We start from the raw sequence: 16,017 nt of genomic DNA, 5'->3' as shown, positions 1-16,017 counted from the left end.
CGATTCATTTTACTTAGAGGAGACATTCATTTATTTTTAAAAAGGAAAAATTTCATCCACGCCTAGACTACTAGTTCATGTTATGCCACTAACTATTAATATCCATTTCAAATCTCAAATACTATGCCCCATCCCTGTGTCACAAAAGGTGCCACGACTATCTAAAATTACTTCATTACACATATTATACTTAAGGAGGTTGTGCACAGGACAGATTTGAAAAATAAGCAGAGGTAGAGTCATAGTCAGTCAGTCAGTCCCGGCTTTCGGAGACTCTCAGTTAAACTTGTTGTCATATGTGAAAGAGACAGCAATAACATGTCCTATCTTGCTTCGATATTTTCAATTTAACTGGTTAATTTCGTTCCACTAAAATGAAAGGCGAACGAACAGTTCTTTAACCGGTAACCGCGAACCGAAAGAAAATCCTTTTCATTTCCGTGATTGAACGAAACTGGTTTCCGAGCCCTGGCAAAGAATGAATAATAGTACTAGCCCTGGATAGAGACAACATTTATAAAATCACAGTAGGCGTAAACGTGAGGAAGTGGGTACGTTACGAAATCGCAGTGGGGTCTCAGCGATGCAGAGTTAGTTTATTATTATGTACAGTACCTAAGCTGCAGAATGGCTGCACAGATTATTGACCCCCCTGCATAGAAACTTGTGTGCAGGGGGGGTCCGTTATCTGTGCAGGTTACTGTACATAGCAAACAACGTTTTTATTCAAAATAAAAAGCTATACAAGATAAACACGATATGAAATACACACCTATGTATGCCTTTATCTTCGAACACACGACCAACACGACTAGAGGACAACTCAAGCGGGCTCGCGACAGTACCGGGGGTACGGTAGTTGATTTACTTGACTACAATACAATTCCCAATAATAAGATAGTCAGCTTAGAACATAATAAATAAATACCACATAAATACTAATACTAAATTAACCTCAAACATTTTGACATTTTCTCACTCTAGCTACAGATTAAAAAAGGATGCGCTTAACGTAAGGGCTCCACAGATCTATCAAATTTTAAAGCCATAACACACTACCGCACCGCGTCCTCGGTGCGCCGCATCCTTAAGTGAGAGCGAGAAAGTATAAGAAATGTTTATTAGCACACAAAATAACAAAACTAAAATTCATTTAGACCAACAGAACAGAAAAGAAGAGAATTATTATATAATAGTTAGAAGGACGAAAACCCTATTTGCCGCTTTTTTCTACTGACTGACTATACAAATAATCGTAGTCTTCGTAGTTTTCAAGAGCTCGAGCTTCCACTGACGTCCCTATCACTGTCAGGAATTGTGTCAACTGTCAGTACTGTCACTGTCAACTGTCAGTGTCTCTGTCTCAGTCAGCCTCTCAACTTACTTACTTACTATACTCATACTCTTTGCTCTCAGCCTGTGGAGTCAGCTAATAAACTCACAGCGTTCTTAATAAATAACAATATATTAGTTATTTCATTAAGTAATCGCTGGTAAAATTTGTATTTTTTTATTTATTCTGTGCAGGATGGAGGGGAGCGTGGAAGGCGACACGGCGCGCGTGAAGCAGGAGCCCGGGTGGGACGCCGGCCACGGTGAGCGCACACTAACATTCATCTAATTAACTTCTATTACAAAAAAACAGTTATGTAGCTATATACCTATTACAAGAGCTGCAAAGCTTCCAAGAGCAGCAAACGGTGGAGTGGCAAAATGCCGCTATAACGCGAGGAAGGAGAGCTACCCATTACAAGAGCTGAAGAGCTCAAGTGGCTCTTATAAATAAGTTGTTACACTACAAGCAATCAAATCAGTCCATTCAAATCCCTTGTCCTACTTATTGTTTTCTTTTTCTATAATATTAAGTATCTATCTCACTAATACAGCCTCTCTCATAGGGAATGCAAATCGGTTATTTTTTGTATGGAAATAACCGCGGTTTCGGTTAATAACCGATAATTTCCATACAAAAAATTGCTACGATTGTAAAAAGGTTGTTACTATACTGGCACATGAGATTTCAGATGATTTGACAATAAACGTCAGTCAGCTATAAACCGGCTTTTAATTATTACATTGGCGACAGGATTTCGGATTTTATTTGTGTTTTCAGTTAATTTATCGGGCTATTTAGTATTTCAAAATGCCTTTCGGGAAGTTGGAACCGTTTGACTTGACATCTAAACAGTGGCCGGCATATATCCGCAGAGTGGAACAGTACATGGTATTAAATGAAGTGAAGACCGAACTGAAGGTGCCTCTGCTGATAACAGTTGTCGGGCATGCCACGTATGCTCTTATGTGCGATTTGTGTTCACCGACACTTCCTGAGGCCAAAACATTTGAAGAGCTGGTAAAATTATTAACTGATCACCTGGAACCGCAGCGATCAGAGATCGCCGAGCGGCACGTCTTTAGGCTGCGCCGACAGCGAGTCGGCGAGCCGCTCGCAGAATATTTGCAGAACTTAAAGCATTTAGCGAGCACTTGCAGTTTCGGCACCAAGCTCGAGGAGAATCTGCGCGACCAGTTCGTGTCGGGACTGGCAAAAGAGGCGATGCGATCTCGGATATTCGCTGAAAAAAATATTCAGTATAAAGAAGCGGTGGAGCTGGCTCTCGCCCTAGAGGCCGCGGAGAAGCACGCGGAGGTGAGCGGCGCAGTGGTGGCGCCGGCGAGCACCTCGGGCGGCGACGGCGGCGGCGGCGATATTGGTGAAGGTTTGCATCACGCGAGTGCTCGGCGCGACAGGCGCGGGCCCGGAGCCGGCGGCGGCGCGGCCGCGGCCCGGGGCGGCACGGCGCGCGGCAACCAGGCGCAGTGCTGGCGGTGCGGGAAGGCGCACTGGCCGGACAAGTGTAAATATATGCATTACAACTGTGATGAATGCAACACGCGCGGTCACTTGAAGGTGATGTGCGGTCAAGGACGCGATGAGGTTCGTCGACAGTTCGGACGGCAAAATTACATGGACGAAGAATCTGATGAGGATTTATTTAACATTCAAGTGTCACCGCAAGGTAACAAACCTTATTTTATTACATTGAATGTGGACGGCCAAGATGTTGTTTGTGAGATCGATACGGGTAGTCGTATTTCTGCTATTAATGAGGACTTTTATAAGCAGAAGTTTGCTCATAAAATAATTAATCCTAATGATATTTTCTTTCGCGGCTACTCTGGGTCACCAATCGGAGCCCTTGGATACTTATCGGTTGACGTTGCGCTAAACGGTATCAGAGCAACTAACTTGTCATTGTATGTCATTCCAAACGGAGGGCGGCCCCTTTTGGGTCGTGAATGGATACGTGCTCTTAAGGTCAACCAGATAACTATAAATGAGATAGTGGAGGAGGACAGTCTGGTGACCCAGCTGTGTAGTGAGTTCCCAGAGGTGTTCACGGATAAATTAGGTACTTGTAAAAAAAGCATTCAATTACAGCTCACAGACCACGACCCTGTTTATGTTCGTGCGAGGCCGGTACCGCTCGCGTTGTGCGAACGGTTTGAACGCGAACTTGAACGTCTGGAGCGCGACGGAACCCTGTGCCGCGTTGATCATTCTGACTATGGAACCCCAATAGTACCGGTAGTGAAACAGAATGGAGAATTGCGCATTTGTGGTGATTACAAGGTGACGGTAAATCCTAAGCTTAAGCGTGATTATTATCCTTTACCTCGCATAGAGGAGCTGTTTGCTAATCTTAGCGGGGGGGAGCAGTACATTAAACTGGATTTACGTCACGCTTACGAACAGTGTATGTTGACGGAGGACTTGCAGCCGTACCTACACTGCAATCATCACTCATGTGGGTACTTTTGTGTACCGTCGCACACCGTATGGGCTTTCGTGCATTCCGGAGAAGTTCCAAAAGCTTATGGGGGAAACTCTGCGCGGGATTCCTAATTGTGTTGTTTTCCTGGATGACATTTGCGTGACCGGGCCTAATAAACAGGCGCACATGCAAAACTTGCGCGCTGTACTTGAACGCTTACGCAACATGGGAATGACCTTAAAATTAAGCAAATTGTAAGGTCTTATAAGATAAAGTAAATTATTTAGGTTTCATTATTAACAAAGATGGTTTACGACCAGATCCGACTAAGCTAGAGGCCATTTCCAATACTCCAGAACCGAAAGACGTATCGCAACTTAAAAGTTTTCTCGGGATGTTGAATTATTACGTAAAGTTTATACCAAATGTAAGCCCTTTGTTGCATCCGTTGCATGCGTTGTTAAGAACCAGAGTTTGGAAATGGGATTCCGCTTGTAAGCAGGCCTTTTTAGAGGCGAAACAAGTTTTGTTAGATACTTAAACGCGCATTATGTTGATAGCAGCGCCTATGGCCTCGGAGACTGTAAGCTATGTTCAATAAGTTGAAGATTCGTTACCAGTTAGTTTCAAAGAGGAAACGCAGAAGGTGTTAAATAGAATTTATGGTTAGGTTCTGTTTGGGCCGTCTGCCGCGAGCTGTGAGGATGAGAAACACGGACGCTCGTACAACTTTCCTTGCGTTTCGATCCGTATTTGCGCGGTTTGGCTTTCCTGAGCAGCTCGTGACCGACAAAGGTCCGCCATTCTAATGAGTTTAAGAAGTTTTTTGTAGAAAATTGTATTAAGCGCGTTACGTCAGCACCATACAGGCCATAAGGCAACGGTGCTGGTGAAAATGTGGTAAAAACAATTAAAGAAGCTATGAAAAGAGCTCTGCACGAAGGCGCGGACGTACCTACCGCTCCTAATACGTTTCTTTTCCAATACCTATCGTAACAGTGATCATAAGAGGGGAGAAGTTGTCGGAAGGTAGGGTTAAGTCGCAAACTGGTCCAGTTTCTTATACGGTTGATATGGGTCAGGGAATCGAATGGCGATAAGGCATGTAGATTAAAGGTGTGGGTGCTGACGAAGCGTTTGAGGATGCATCGGACGGTGAAGTTCAGGCAGCACCAGGGAGCAGCCTTTGATGCAGCACCTTCCCGCTAGCGGGTGTCCTTACGCCACCGGCGGATGCTCGGATTGCTCCGGCCGCGCCACCGCTCGATGCTTCCGCCCATGCGTTGCACGCTTGGATGCGGGCCCAAAAGTCTAGCTAAGTAAGTGTAGTGTTTGTCAGTAAATAGTATTAGTTGTGTTTATGTTTCTAGTTGTGTTCTATTATGGTAAATCGTTTAAACGTTTAGTTAAAACTTTATTTTATTTTCCCGGGTAGCTAACTTAAGAGGGAGAGATGCTACGATTGTAAAAAGGTTGTTACTATACTGGCACATGAGATTTCAGATGATTTGACAATAAACGTCAGTCAGCTATAAACCGGCTTTTAATTATTAACCGAAAATAACCGATTTGCATTCCCTACTCTTTCATAAATTAAAATACTGTTTGGATTTAAAAATAAAATAATAAATGGTATTTGAATAGACTAGCTCCATTCAGAGGAAGCACCTTATTATTATTATTATGTATAATTATATTTATAAGCTTTATTTCTCGCACATCTGTTCTAAAATTGACTATTCTTTTGTTAGATTTTCACGATGTGTGATCCCTTAAGGGTAAAAGCGTCCTCCATCTTTTTCCATTTCTCTTTGTCTGTAGCATTATTCTCCCAAGTTTTTCCTGCAATTGCTATGATGTCATCAACCCATCGTTTTCTTTGTTTTCCTGAGTTTCGTTTGCCCAGTGGGCCGAAAGGCCAAACGGAAACGTTTGGTTGTTTGAATAGTCCACCTTTTGTCTTTGTATCTAGCCAAATGTCCAGCCTACCTCCATTTTTGTCTTAAACTAAACTGTAGTGCGTCTGTCAGTTTTGTTTTCATCCGGATATTTGAGTTTCTTACTTTGTCTATTCTTCTTAGTTTCAATAGGCTTCTTTCCATTGCATGTTGCCCAGCTAAAATTTTTTCTTTAACTTTCTCGGTGAAGACCCATGTCTGGCATCCATAGGTTAAACTGGGGAGGATGCAGGAGTCCATTCTATATTTTTAGACTATAATTTCCTTTTAGGATTTCTTTATGTGACCAGTATTTTCTCCAGGCTATGTTTATCCTCCTGTCCACCTCGTTTACGTTGCTCTTGGGGTCAAACGAAATCATTTTTCCTAAGTATACATAGTTGTCCACATATTCTATTGGCTTTCCTCCTACAATTATCCTTTTTTGTGGCTGTTCGTCATAACTTTGGTTTTAGACGCGTTCATATGGAGACCCACTGTTTGACTCTCTGAATTCTAGACCTTTAGCATTATCACAGAATAGAACTATATCGTCCGCAAACCTCAAATGTGTTCGTTTTTTGTTTAATATCCATATGCACATAACTTAGCCTGTATTTATTATAATTGTACCATCGCCCACACTGTTAACTGTACATCGGTGGTCCTTATAACTATTGTAATAAGGTCCACCGATGTACAGTAGGGAGTGTTGCTGTTTGTACTTGTCATGCCTCAAACACAGTTTATCAATTAATATATTTATTGCTATTTCAAACTAATGCTAAAATACAAATCTTGTTTACAAGATGAGATCTCTCTAGTTTATAGTGCTCCTGCAGGTGCTCCACGTTATAGCGTCTTGTTGATTATATAATGCATTATGTTTTAGTTGTTAAGGAGGAAGCAGAATTCGTGGATGAAGAGTGTGTGGAGGAGGAGTGCTTGGACAGCACCGACGGGTGCGGCGTGAGCGAGGCAGCCATGCTGGCCAGCCTGTACGACGACCACGAGGTCAAGGACGAGCTCGTGCTGGGGCCGGAGCGCCCGCACCGCCCCATAGTCGCCCCAGTGGTGAGAGGTAGGTTTAATTTAGTTTAACATGTACACAGACTGCAGTAAATATGAGTGTTCCTATACGAGTGAAGGTTATTTGTCTGTAGACAGGGCGCTAGGTGACGCGGACGGCGGGTGTGCTGCGGGGGGTGCGGGGGCCCAGCTCGCTCGGTGCTCCGTGCGGCTCGAGCGCCTCGCGAGCCACGCCGCGCGAGACCACCAGCCACGAGGGACCGCCGGCTGCGACGCCGCCACTCCACCCCGCACAGACTCTGATATTGAACAGGAAACATATGTTAGACCTGAGAAGGAACAGATATGTGATCTCTGTGGAGAGAGTTTTGATTTGAAATCTGATTTAATAAAACATGTCGCGGTCCACATTCATGTGCCTACAAGTGGAGATCTGGGAGCGGGCAGACCTGATGTCACGGGCAACGGTGAGTGTAGGTAGTTTTGTTTAGCCCTTTTCTAAACCGCACCAATCTACACGGTTTTACCACCCAAATCCAAATTTATTCCAATTATTCAGCTTTAATGATTCATTTGAAGGCGTCACAAATCCCGAAAGTGCAATTTGAACCTTAAACCGGAATGCTAAAGTTGAATTTCTATTGGCGCGTATTTGGTGGATAACATACTAAAGGGTAGGGATAACACACTAGGGCCACTACAGCTCTTGATTAATGATTGATTACATTACAATTTTAAAGTGTTTCCTAGAGACCTTGAAAACGGACGCTTCCTTGTATCATTATGAGTGTAAGAGGTCTGAATCTGAGCAGATCTCTTTTACTATTGAACGCTTTTTTGTATCAAAGTTATGCGTGTGTTTACATCAATGTATCATTTTTATTTATTTTATTTTCTTGGGGTGTTGTGGGCCTTTCAGTGGCACGTCGACCAAGCTGTGATCTATTGTGAGGGCCCTTTAAAGTTCACTATTAATACCCGTTGAATCCAGGAAATTCCAGATTCTTTGGGCCGTAATGCTCTGTACCTCATAGGGTTTGCAATACGTGTCGCCCTAGGTAGGTACTTCTTTTTGACATTACTCACAAGAACCGAGAATGTGCATAGCAGTCTCCTCTGACTCCTGGCAGAACCTGCATGTCGCATCTTGTTGATCTTGTTTGTTCAACTTACAGTGCCGTCAATATTCTAGTCACCGCGGAGGTTTTGTGTCTTTTGAGCCCTAGAAGCTCCTTAGCAGTTTTACTGTTGAACCCTTTGATTTGAGCTTTTGAATGTTCTTGTCCTTTGACGAACTTCCACCAATCGATTAAATAAATAAATAAATATTATTATAGGTCATTTTTTACACAAATTGAATAGAATAGAATAGAATATGTTTATTGCTCACATATTGATCTTACTCTACAAGTACAATAAGGTTACAACATGTTACCCTACAAGGGCATTGCAAATACACGTGCATATAAAATATGTATACACATAAGAAAGGTACACTATAATTTATCTATTTCTACGCCTATTAAATATAACAAAATTATTATTTTATTATCTTTGAATTATACTTATTTTCATTGAAAAACTCTTGCAGGGAGTAAAAACTGTGATCTATTAGGTAGGTTTTTAGCTTAGTAACAAATTTTGTGTATGTTTGCTCGTTAGTTATTTCTTTTGGAAGGTAATTATAAATTCTTATAGTCATTACGTGAGGGCTCTTGTTACTTATTTGTAAGTTACTTGATGGTATGGCTATTTTATCTTTATTTCTTATATTTATGGCACATGTGTGGCGGTCTGTTGCTTTTGTATATAAACTTGGATTCTTGCGGACAAATTTACTGGCTTCTAGAATATATAGACACGGTAAAGTTAAAATTTTTAAGTTTTTAAAGTGAGGTCTACAGGTTTCAAGGTTTTTAATATTTGTAAGAATTCTTATGCACCTTTTTTGCAGTATGAATAGTTGTAGTATGTCTGTGCTATTGCCCCACAAAATGATTCCATATTGGAGGCAGGTTTGGGTAAATGCATAGTATGCAGCAACGGCCGTTTTAAAATCTGTGCTTGTTTTAATATTTCTTAAGACATAGGTAAATCGAGAAAGTTTTGTACTAATTTTGTCAATATGAGATTTCCAATTGATATTTTCGTCGATATTTATACCAAGAAGACTGCAATTACTAATTTGTTGGAAAGTATTATTCAGGTATGTGTAATTTATATCTATTGGGGATCTTTGATGCTAAGCCCCACGGTAATAAAAATACCGAACGTTGAGGGAGGCGATGGCTGAGATACGCGTAATACTCGAGAACGGGTGCTGTTTGTGGAGACTGGTCTGTTTAAGCTAACACAAGCTATTATACTTAGTAACTTTATTTTTATTAATTAATTACAGTGAGACGCCTCATTCTGCTCTCGTATGTTTCTTTTCTCTTAATGAATGTATTAATTATACAGGATATTGACTCTTGGAGACCCTATACATCTCTAAGGATAACTTGATAAACTATATAATCTTATAGTTCTGACACCTAGAGACATTTACACCTCTAAATATTATAGTTTTTTTTTGTGTTTTGTATCTGTATTTTGTATGTAATTCGACATTAAGGCGCGGTGTGTAGTAAAATGCACTATTTTGTCACCATATTTACAGACTTTTACAAGGATTTCATGCATTATTTTCTAGTATGTATAACTTCAGTCCTTGAACTACGTTATTGCTTGTCAGAAACACGACGGCTCATTATTTTCTCGATAGAATCTTAAGTTGAAAACATGCCTAACACTGTCTTTATTTCCTTATGTTAGAAGTACTAGGACGAAAATGTATATGAAACTTACTTCAGTCGATAGCTTTTAAGTAAATCTTCATTATTGCTTGTCCTTTTATCGATACGTTAATTTTTTCATTCATCATTTGATGAATTCAACATTTTGCCTACTAAATTACACCCTACGCGGCAATACCTTGCGCCTATTCCTCACGCCAGTACGCCCGTGACCACTGTCAGCGTCGGACCTGTGCTAGTTTAGCGGACGTTTCATAAAATGGGTAATCACAGTATAAATATGCAAATATGTTATACACACAATGTTTTTCAACATACTTACGAAGAAAAGCAAAATAATTCTTAAATACGGTGACATTTCAGACATTCGTCCGTCATATTGTCATTTTATAACAAGTTGGGCAGCAAAGGCACACACCCATCTAACCAATCCGGAATTCAGTCACGATTGATAAATTGTGTAAACATATTTTAAAAGGCTATAAAATTAATCAAATTGAATAATTTAGACTGGTCACATTTTTGTAAAAATCGATTTCTACTGGCAAAACATATTACTTTTTGGCAACCGGGTTTTTTAACCTAATTAGACCCCGCTGAATCCGGTTGCTTGATCGAATTCTTGACTGGAAGTGAGATATGTGATATTAAAGGTCCCTTTTTTTAGTTTTTCGTAAATAACTCGTTAACGGTGGCCAATATAAAAAAATGAACTAATAATCTACACAAAATTTTCAATAAAAAAAGATTTAGTACATTTTTAGCAGGGATCAATATTTAAAAAGGTAATAAAGAGGGAAAGTTAATTAAAATAAATTCTAAGGTTCCTTGGTTTTCTTTTTTCGTTAATAATTTGAAAAGTATGACTCATAGCAAAAACAAATCTTACACATAAATAATAAACATAAAATTTCCTACAAGAAACATGCAGAACACTTTTCGCTAGGATCAATATTTAAAAAGACAAAGCAGCCGGTAAGTTAATTACAATCAATTTTAAAGTCCCTTTTTATTTTTTTGTAAATAACTCGTAAACGGTTTCCCATAGCAAAATAGGTTTTTATGAATAAATAATCTCCATAAAATTTCCTGCAAAAAATATCTGAACACTTTTCTCTAGGATCAATATTTAAAACGATATTAAAGGAAGAAAGTTCATTACAATCAATTCACATGTCACTTTTTTTAGTTTTTAGGGTCCCGTACCTCAAAAGGAAAACACGGAACCCTTATAGGATCACTCGTGCGACTGTCTGTCTGTCTGTCCGTCTGTCACAGCCCATTTTCTTCAAAAGTACTGGACCAATTAAGTTGAAATTTGGTACACACATGTAAATTCGTGACCCAAAGACGGACATCTTACGTAAACAAATGAATTTTAAACATGGAGGCCACTTTTTAGCCAAGGGGGGTTAATTAACATTAAGAACCTATTTTGCTATGGGCCACCGTTTACGAGTCATTTACGAAAAACTTAAAATAGGGACCTGGAAATTGATTATAATTAACTTACCCCCTTTAATACCTCATTAAATATTGATCGTAGCGAAAAAGTGTACAAAACCTTTTTTGTGGACAATTTTATGTTCAATATTTGTGTATAATATTTTTTTGCAACGGGGGCACCGTTTACGAGTTATTTACGAAAAAAAAAGCAACCTGTGAACTGATTGTGATTAACTTTCTTCCTTTAATATCGTTTTAAATATTGATCCTAGAGAAAAGTGTTCAGATGTTTTTTGCAGAAAATTTTATGGAGATAATTTATTCATAAAAACCTATTTTGCTATGGGACACCGTTTACGAGTTATTTACAAAAAACTAAAAAGGGACTTTAAAATTGATTATAATTGACTTACCGGATGCTTTGAGTTATTTACGAAAAACTAAAAAAAGGGACCTTTAATATCAACTATCTCACTTCCAGTCAAGAATTCGATCAAGCAACCGGCAATTTCGGATTCAGCGGGGTCTAATTAGGTTAAAAAACCCGGTTGCCAAAAAATAATATGTTTTGCCAGTCGAAATCGATTTTTACAAAAACATGATCAGTCAAGTATACACTCATATTGTATATAATTAATAACTATTTAGGTACACTCACCGACCTCACCGTCTTACCTACCATTTTTAGGGTTCCCTACCCAAAGGGTAAAACGGAACCCTATTAGTAAGACTCCGCTGTCCGTCCGTTCGTCCGTCCGTCTGTCACCAGTGGCCTATTTTATAAAGCTACAAGTTACAATTTACAAGTGGAAGTCTTGTTCTAGCACATAGGGTTAGAAAGAGACTTCCGCTTGTAAATTGTAACTTTGTAGCTTTATAAAATAGGCCACAGGCTGTATCTCACGAACCGTGATAGCTAGACAGTTGAAATTTTCACAGATGATGTATTTCTGTTGCCGCTATAACAACAAATACTAAAAAGTACGGAACCCTCGGTGGGCTCAGTGGGCGAGTCCGACTCGCGCTTGTCCGGTTTTTAATTTCATTAAGTACTCATCAAAATTCGAATTTACTAATAAATCTTATTCAATATTAATTGCCGAACTAAAAATCCCGGAACTGACAATTCAGAATACCGATGTCGTCAGAATAAGGACGTAGACGTGCTGCGCGGGAATGGTGCGGTGCGCCGCGCGGGGCGCCCGCCTGCCCGATCTACCACGCGTCTGCTTCACCCCCTTGAAAACGTAAAACTCGAGTATAAGAGCGCCTTAAGAGACCATATACATCTCTTAGTAATTGTAATACGTTAGATTGAATTGTTAGTGTTATTTTATAAAATTGTTGGATGTTATTATTTTTGCTTGTATGTAAATTCAATGTTGACGTGTAAAAGTGCCCTTGTGGCCTATTTGCTGAATAAATGTTGATGTTTGACGTAAGCTCAAGAAGGCTTGTGTTGTGGGTACTCAGACAACGATATATATAATATATAAATACTTAAATACATAGAAAACAACCATGAGTTAGGAACAGATATATGTATCATCATACAAATAAATGCCCTTACCAGGATTCGAACCCGGGACCATCGGCTTCATAGGCAGAGTCACTACCCACTAGGCCAGACCGGTCATTGATTGCTCTCGTTTTTTCTATGTTACTGAGCAGAGAATATGCATCCCGGTTTGTGATTCAATTCAACAGAACGGTTCTGGGCCGACCAGGGGTGTGTCTGCGCCCTTTCTAGCAAATTCGTCCGCTTCTTCGTTTCCGTTAATGTCGGAGTGCCCTGGTACCCATCTAAGTATGACTGTTGGAGTTAGCCAGTGCATTTAGGATTGTTTTACAGTTCTGGACTAGTTTAGAGTTAGACTCAAGGGATTCTAGTGCCAGCAGAGCAGCCAGGCTGTCTGAGTCGATGTAGATATGCTGGTGTCTTAGTTTCTAAATAAAAAATATATAAAGAGCAGTCATTTGGCTGCCTCAATTCGAACTATCCTCGAGTCCTCGTCAATGGTTATATTTTTGAAGGCCTATACTGACCTTGATTTACCAACATTGCCAGCTATGTACGTAGGTTCAACTAAGTCAATTTATGTATCAAAAGCGCCAATCTATCAAAAATAGCATGTGAAATGTTGCAAAGTGAGTAGAGGCTTTCATTTTATGTTTTAGATGAATTTATGTGTTCGTTTTCTGAGTGTTCATTTTAAGTTTAAATTCTGTAATTATGTTGTCTATTTAATCACAAAATGCTACGACTACTTGCGCAAATTACTTGTATGTAAGTTTGTTTGATAGGTGTCGGCAGGTTATCGTAGATAAGCCGTAAGTATTATTTTGTCGTGTTGCAGCGCCCGCTCTTGTCTCCTCTGCTGTGGTGTCGGGTCGGCGCCGCTCGTGCTCGGTCAGGCTGGAGCGCCTGCAGGTGGGCGCGGAGCGGCGAACCTGCCGGGTCGGGCGCCGCACATACAAGCTGCACGCCACCGAGCCCGCACCCACACCCCATGTCACCACCACCATCTATCAATGTCACCATTGCGGCAAACGGTTCAGGAACAAGTCGGTTTTGAAGAAACACATACGCATTCACTTGTCGTTAGGACCGTCGAGTAATTCAACCCGACAGAACATTACATCAAATCGTCAAGAAATGTCACACAAGGATAGGAAACCTTATAAATGTAGCACTTGTGAGTACATGGCTAGTAAGATAGAAGATTTACAGAAACACCAGCTGATACACGCCGGTGACAAACCTTATCAATGTAGGTACTGTGAATACAAGTGCATTAGAAAAACAAACTTACGAAGACACGAGAGGACACACACTGGTGAAAAGGCTTTCTGTAACTACTGCGACTACAAGTGCATTGGGAAAGCAATGTTACGGGTACATCTGATGACTCACACTAATGAAAAGCCATTCAAGTATAGGTACTGTGACTACAGGAACCGTCGAAAGCGAAAGTTGCAGACTCACGAGAAAATGACACACACTGATAATGATAAACCATTTAAATGTAGCTCCTGCGATTACCAGAGCAATAAAAAATCGCATTTACAAAGGCACCTCATGATCCATTCTGGTGTAAAGCCTTACAAGTGTAGATACTGTGACCACAGGAGCCGTCAAAGAGAAAACTTACGAACTCACGAGATGATACACACTGGTAACAAACCCTTTAAATGTAACTACTGTCATTACAAGTGCAATAGGAAAGTTCTTTTACGAATACACGAGATAAATCACACTGGGGAAAAGCCTTTTGACTGTAGCAACTGTGACTATAAGTGCAACAGCAAAGCAAAACTACGACGACATGAAATTATACACACGGATGAAAACCCTTTCCAGTGTAGTTATTGCGAATACAAGTGCAACCAGAAACCAAATTTACGAAGACACGAGAGAACACACACCGGGGAAAAACCTTTTGGTTGTAGTAACTGTGTCTACAAGTGCATTAGCATAGCAACTCTACGACGTCATCAATTGATACACTCGGGTGAAAAACCTTTCCAATGTAGTTATTGCGAATACAAGTGCAGACAGATACCAAATTTACGAAGACATGAGTGCACACACACTGGGGAAAAGTCTTTTGACTGTAGTAACTGTGACTACAAATGCATTAGCAAAGCAACTCTACGACGTCATCAATTGATACACTCGGGTGAAAAACCTTTCCAGTGTAGTTATTGCGAGTTCAGGTGCAGGCATAAAGGAAACTTAAAGAGACATTTGAAGCGGAAGCACTAAAAATGAGCTTTGATAGCCACTGTCATTAGCATTGAATGCAAAAGTCTCCAGGGCGCTTTTTTTATTTTATTTAATTGGAGATCCAACAGCTGTGACATTAAATATCGGGTAGAACAGAACAAAGGACTTTTACGCAAACGTGGAATTGTTTAGGCTACGTACTTTATTTTTCACTTAATAATCACGTTAATATTTCTAACCGTTTTTGAGATAAACAGTAGTGCTAAAATCTGTATATTTCAACCATATAAAGTAGATCCTATTGAATGACATGACATGTGGCAATTTTAATAACTTTGTAGGGTTGTCACTGATATAAAAATATTTTATTGTAATGATTTTGTTTTACTTTTTAATCCAGCTTTACGATTATAATAACTCTATTGTAGGTCACTTAGATAACACTATCCTTTCAGCTCAGTCTCTAGAAATGTTCCATGTATATTATTCCTAAAATATATAATAAATAAATATATTGTAGATAACATATACTTAATGATATATCGCCGCCTCTGTCTAACAGTTAGCTGATGACAAATGTCTAAAGACGGCCAACAAAGATGTCAGGGTGGCAGATGCAGAGAGTCAAATGCAAAGTGGATTTGATACTTTATGTAAACGGGCACATGATGCAGGATTATACAGTGGGTCTCTATTGTTTCCTAAAAAGTATGAATCAAGTCATAATGTATTGTTTGCCCGCATTTTCTTTAGTCATAATTTATTTGGTTCAGAAACGCGTAACTTTTCAGGATTGCCATAAAACAAACCTAACCTAACCTATCTATAGGATAATCTGAAAAGTTAATGGTTTCAGTTTTAGGACTAATGATAATGACAAAGCATACATTATGGCTTAAAACATTATGGGAAACAAAGGGACCCCTTATACAATACAAATACGCTTTATTGCACACCTCATTACAGAAAACAACACAAATAATACAGAAAAGAGAGGTAAACAAAAACTAAGACACTCCTCAAACTATAAAAAACAAGGATAATGTATATGTCGCAGTCGGATCGTATAATCCGCCGTATTACATTACGGCTAGCCGTTTTGAAATGCGGCGGTTCAACGATTAGCCGGATTGAATGCGGCTGAATGAGAATCCGCCGGAATGTATTCGGCGCTATACGTTCTTTAACACGGCTAGCCGTAATGTAATACAGCGAGTCATTAGCCGCCGCTTTGACAGTTTTTAGTTCCCATTTTTAACACTCGTGGCGCTGCCTGACGTTGTTATGTCAAACTATGAAAAACGCTG

At 39.9% G+C, this 16,017-nt stretch overlaps 2 protein-coding genes across 2 annotated transcripts; both read left to right on the top strand.

Annotated features, from left to right (window-relative positions):
- The first annotated feature begins 2,143 nt into the window (after nt 1–2,143).
- LOC134802144 (uncharacterized protein K02A2.6-like) lies at nt 2,144–3,907 on the top strand. Its single transcript, XM_063774737.1, has one exon. It carries the CDS (start codon nt 2,144–2,146, stop codon nt 3,905–3,907), a length of 1,764 nt encoding a protein of 587 aa, XP_063630807.1.
- Nucleotides 3,908–6,589: 2,682 nt separating this feature from the next.
- On the top strand, nt 6,590–14,950 carry LOC134802143 (zinc finger protein 271-like). Its single transcript, XM_063774736.1, has 4 exons — nt 6,590–6,794; nt 6,877–7,209; nt 13,341–13,758; nt 14,098–14,950. Exons 1-4 carry the CDS (start codon nt 6,590–6,592, stop codon nt 14,747–14,749), a joined length of 1,608 nt encoding a protein of 535 aa, XP_063630806.1. The 3' UTR covers nt 14,750–14,950.
- Nucleotides 14,951–16,017: the final 1,067 nt, after the last annotated feature.

The sequence above is a fragment of the Cydia splendana genome, chromosome 24, assembly GCF_910591565.1.
Source record: "Cydia splendana chromosome 24, ilCydSple1.2, whole genome shotgun sequence".
NCBI lineage: Eukaryota > Metazoa > Arthropoda > Insecta > Lepidoptera > Tortricidae > Cydia > Cydia splendana.
This window is presented reverse-complemented; position numbering and strand designations above follow the sequence as displayed.

Coding starts and splice junctions, on each gene's coding strand:
- LOC134802143 (XM_063774736.1), top strand. CDS start 6,590: ATGCATTATGTTTTAGTTGTTAAGGAGGAAGCAGAATTCGTGGATGAA. Junction 7,210..13,340: donor ACCTGATGTCACGGGCAACG/GTGAGTGTAGGT, acceptor GTCGTGTTGCAG/CGCCCGCTCTTGTCTCCTCT. Junction 13,759..14,097: donor GACAAACCTTATCAATGTAG/GTACTGTGAATA, acceptor TTACAAGTGTAG/ATACTGTGACCACAGGAGCC.
- LOC134802144 (XM_063774737.1), top strand. CDS start 2,144: ATGCCTTTCGGGAAGTTGGAACCGTTTGACTTGACATCTAAACAGTGG.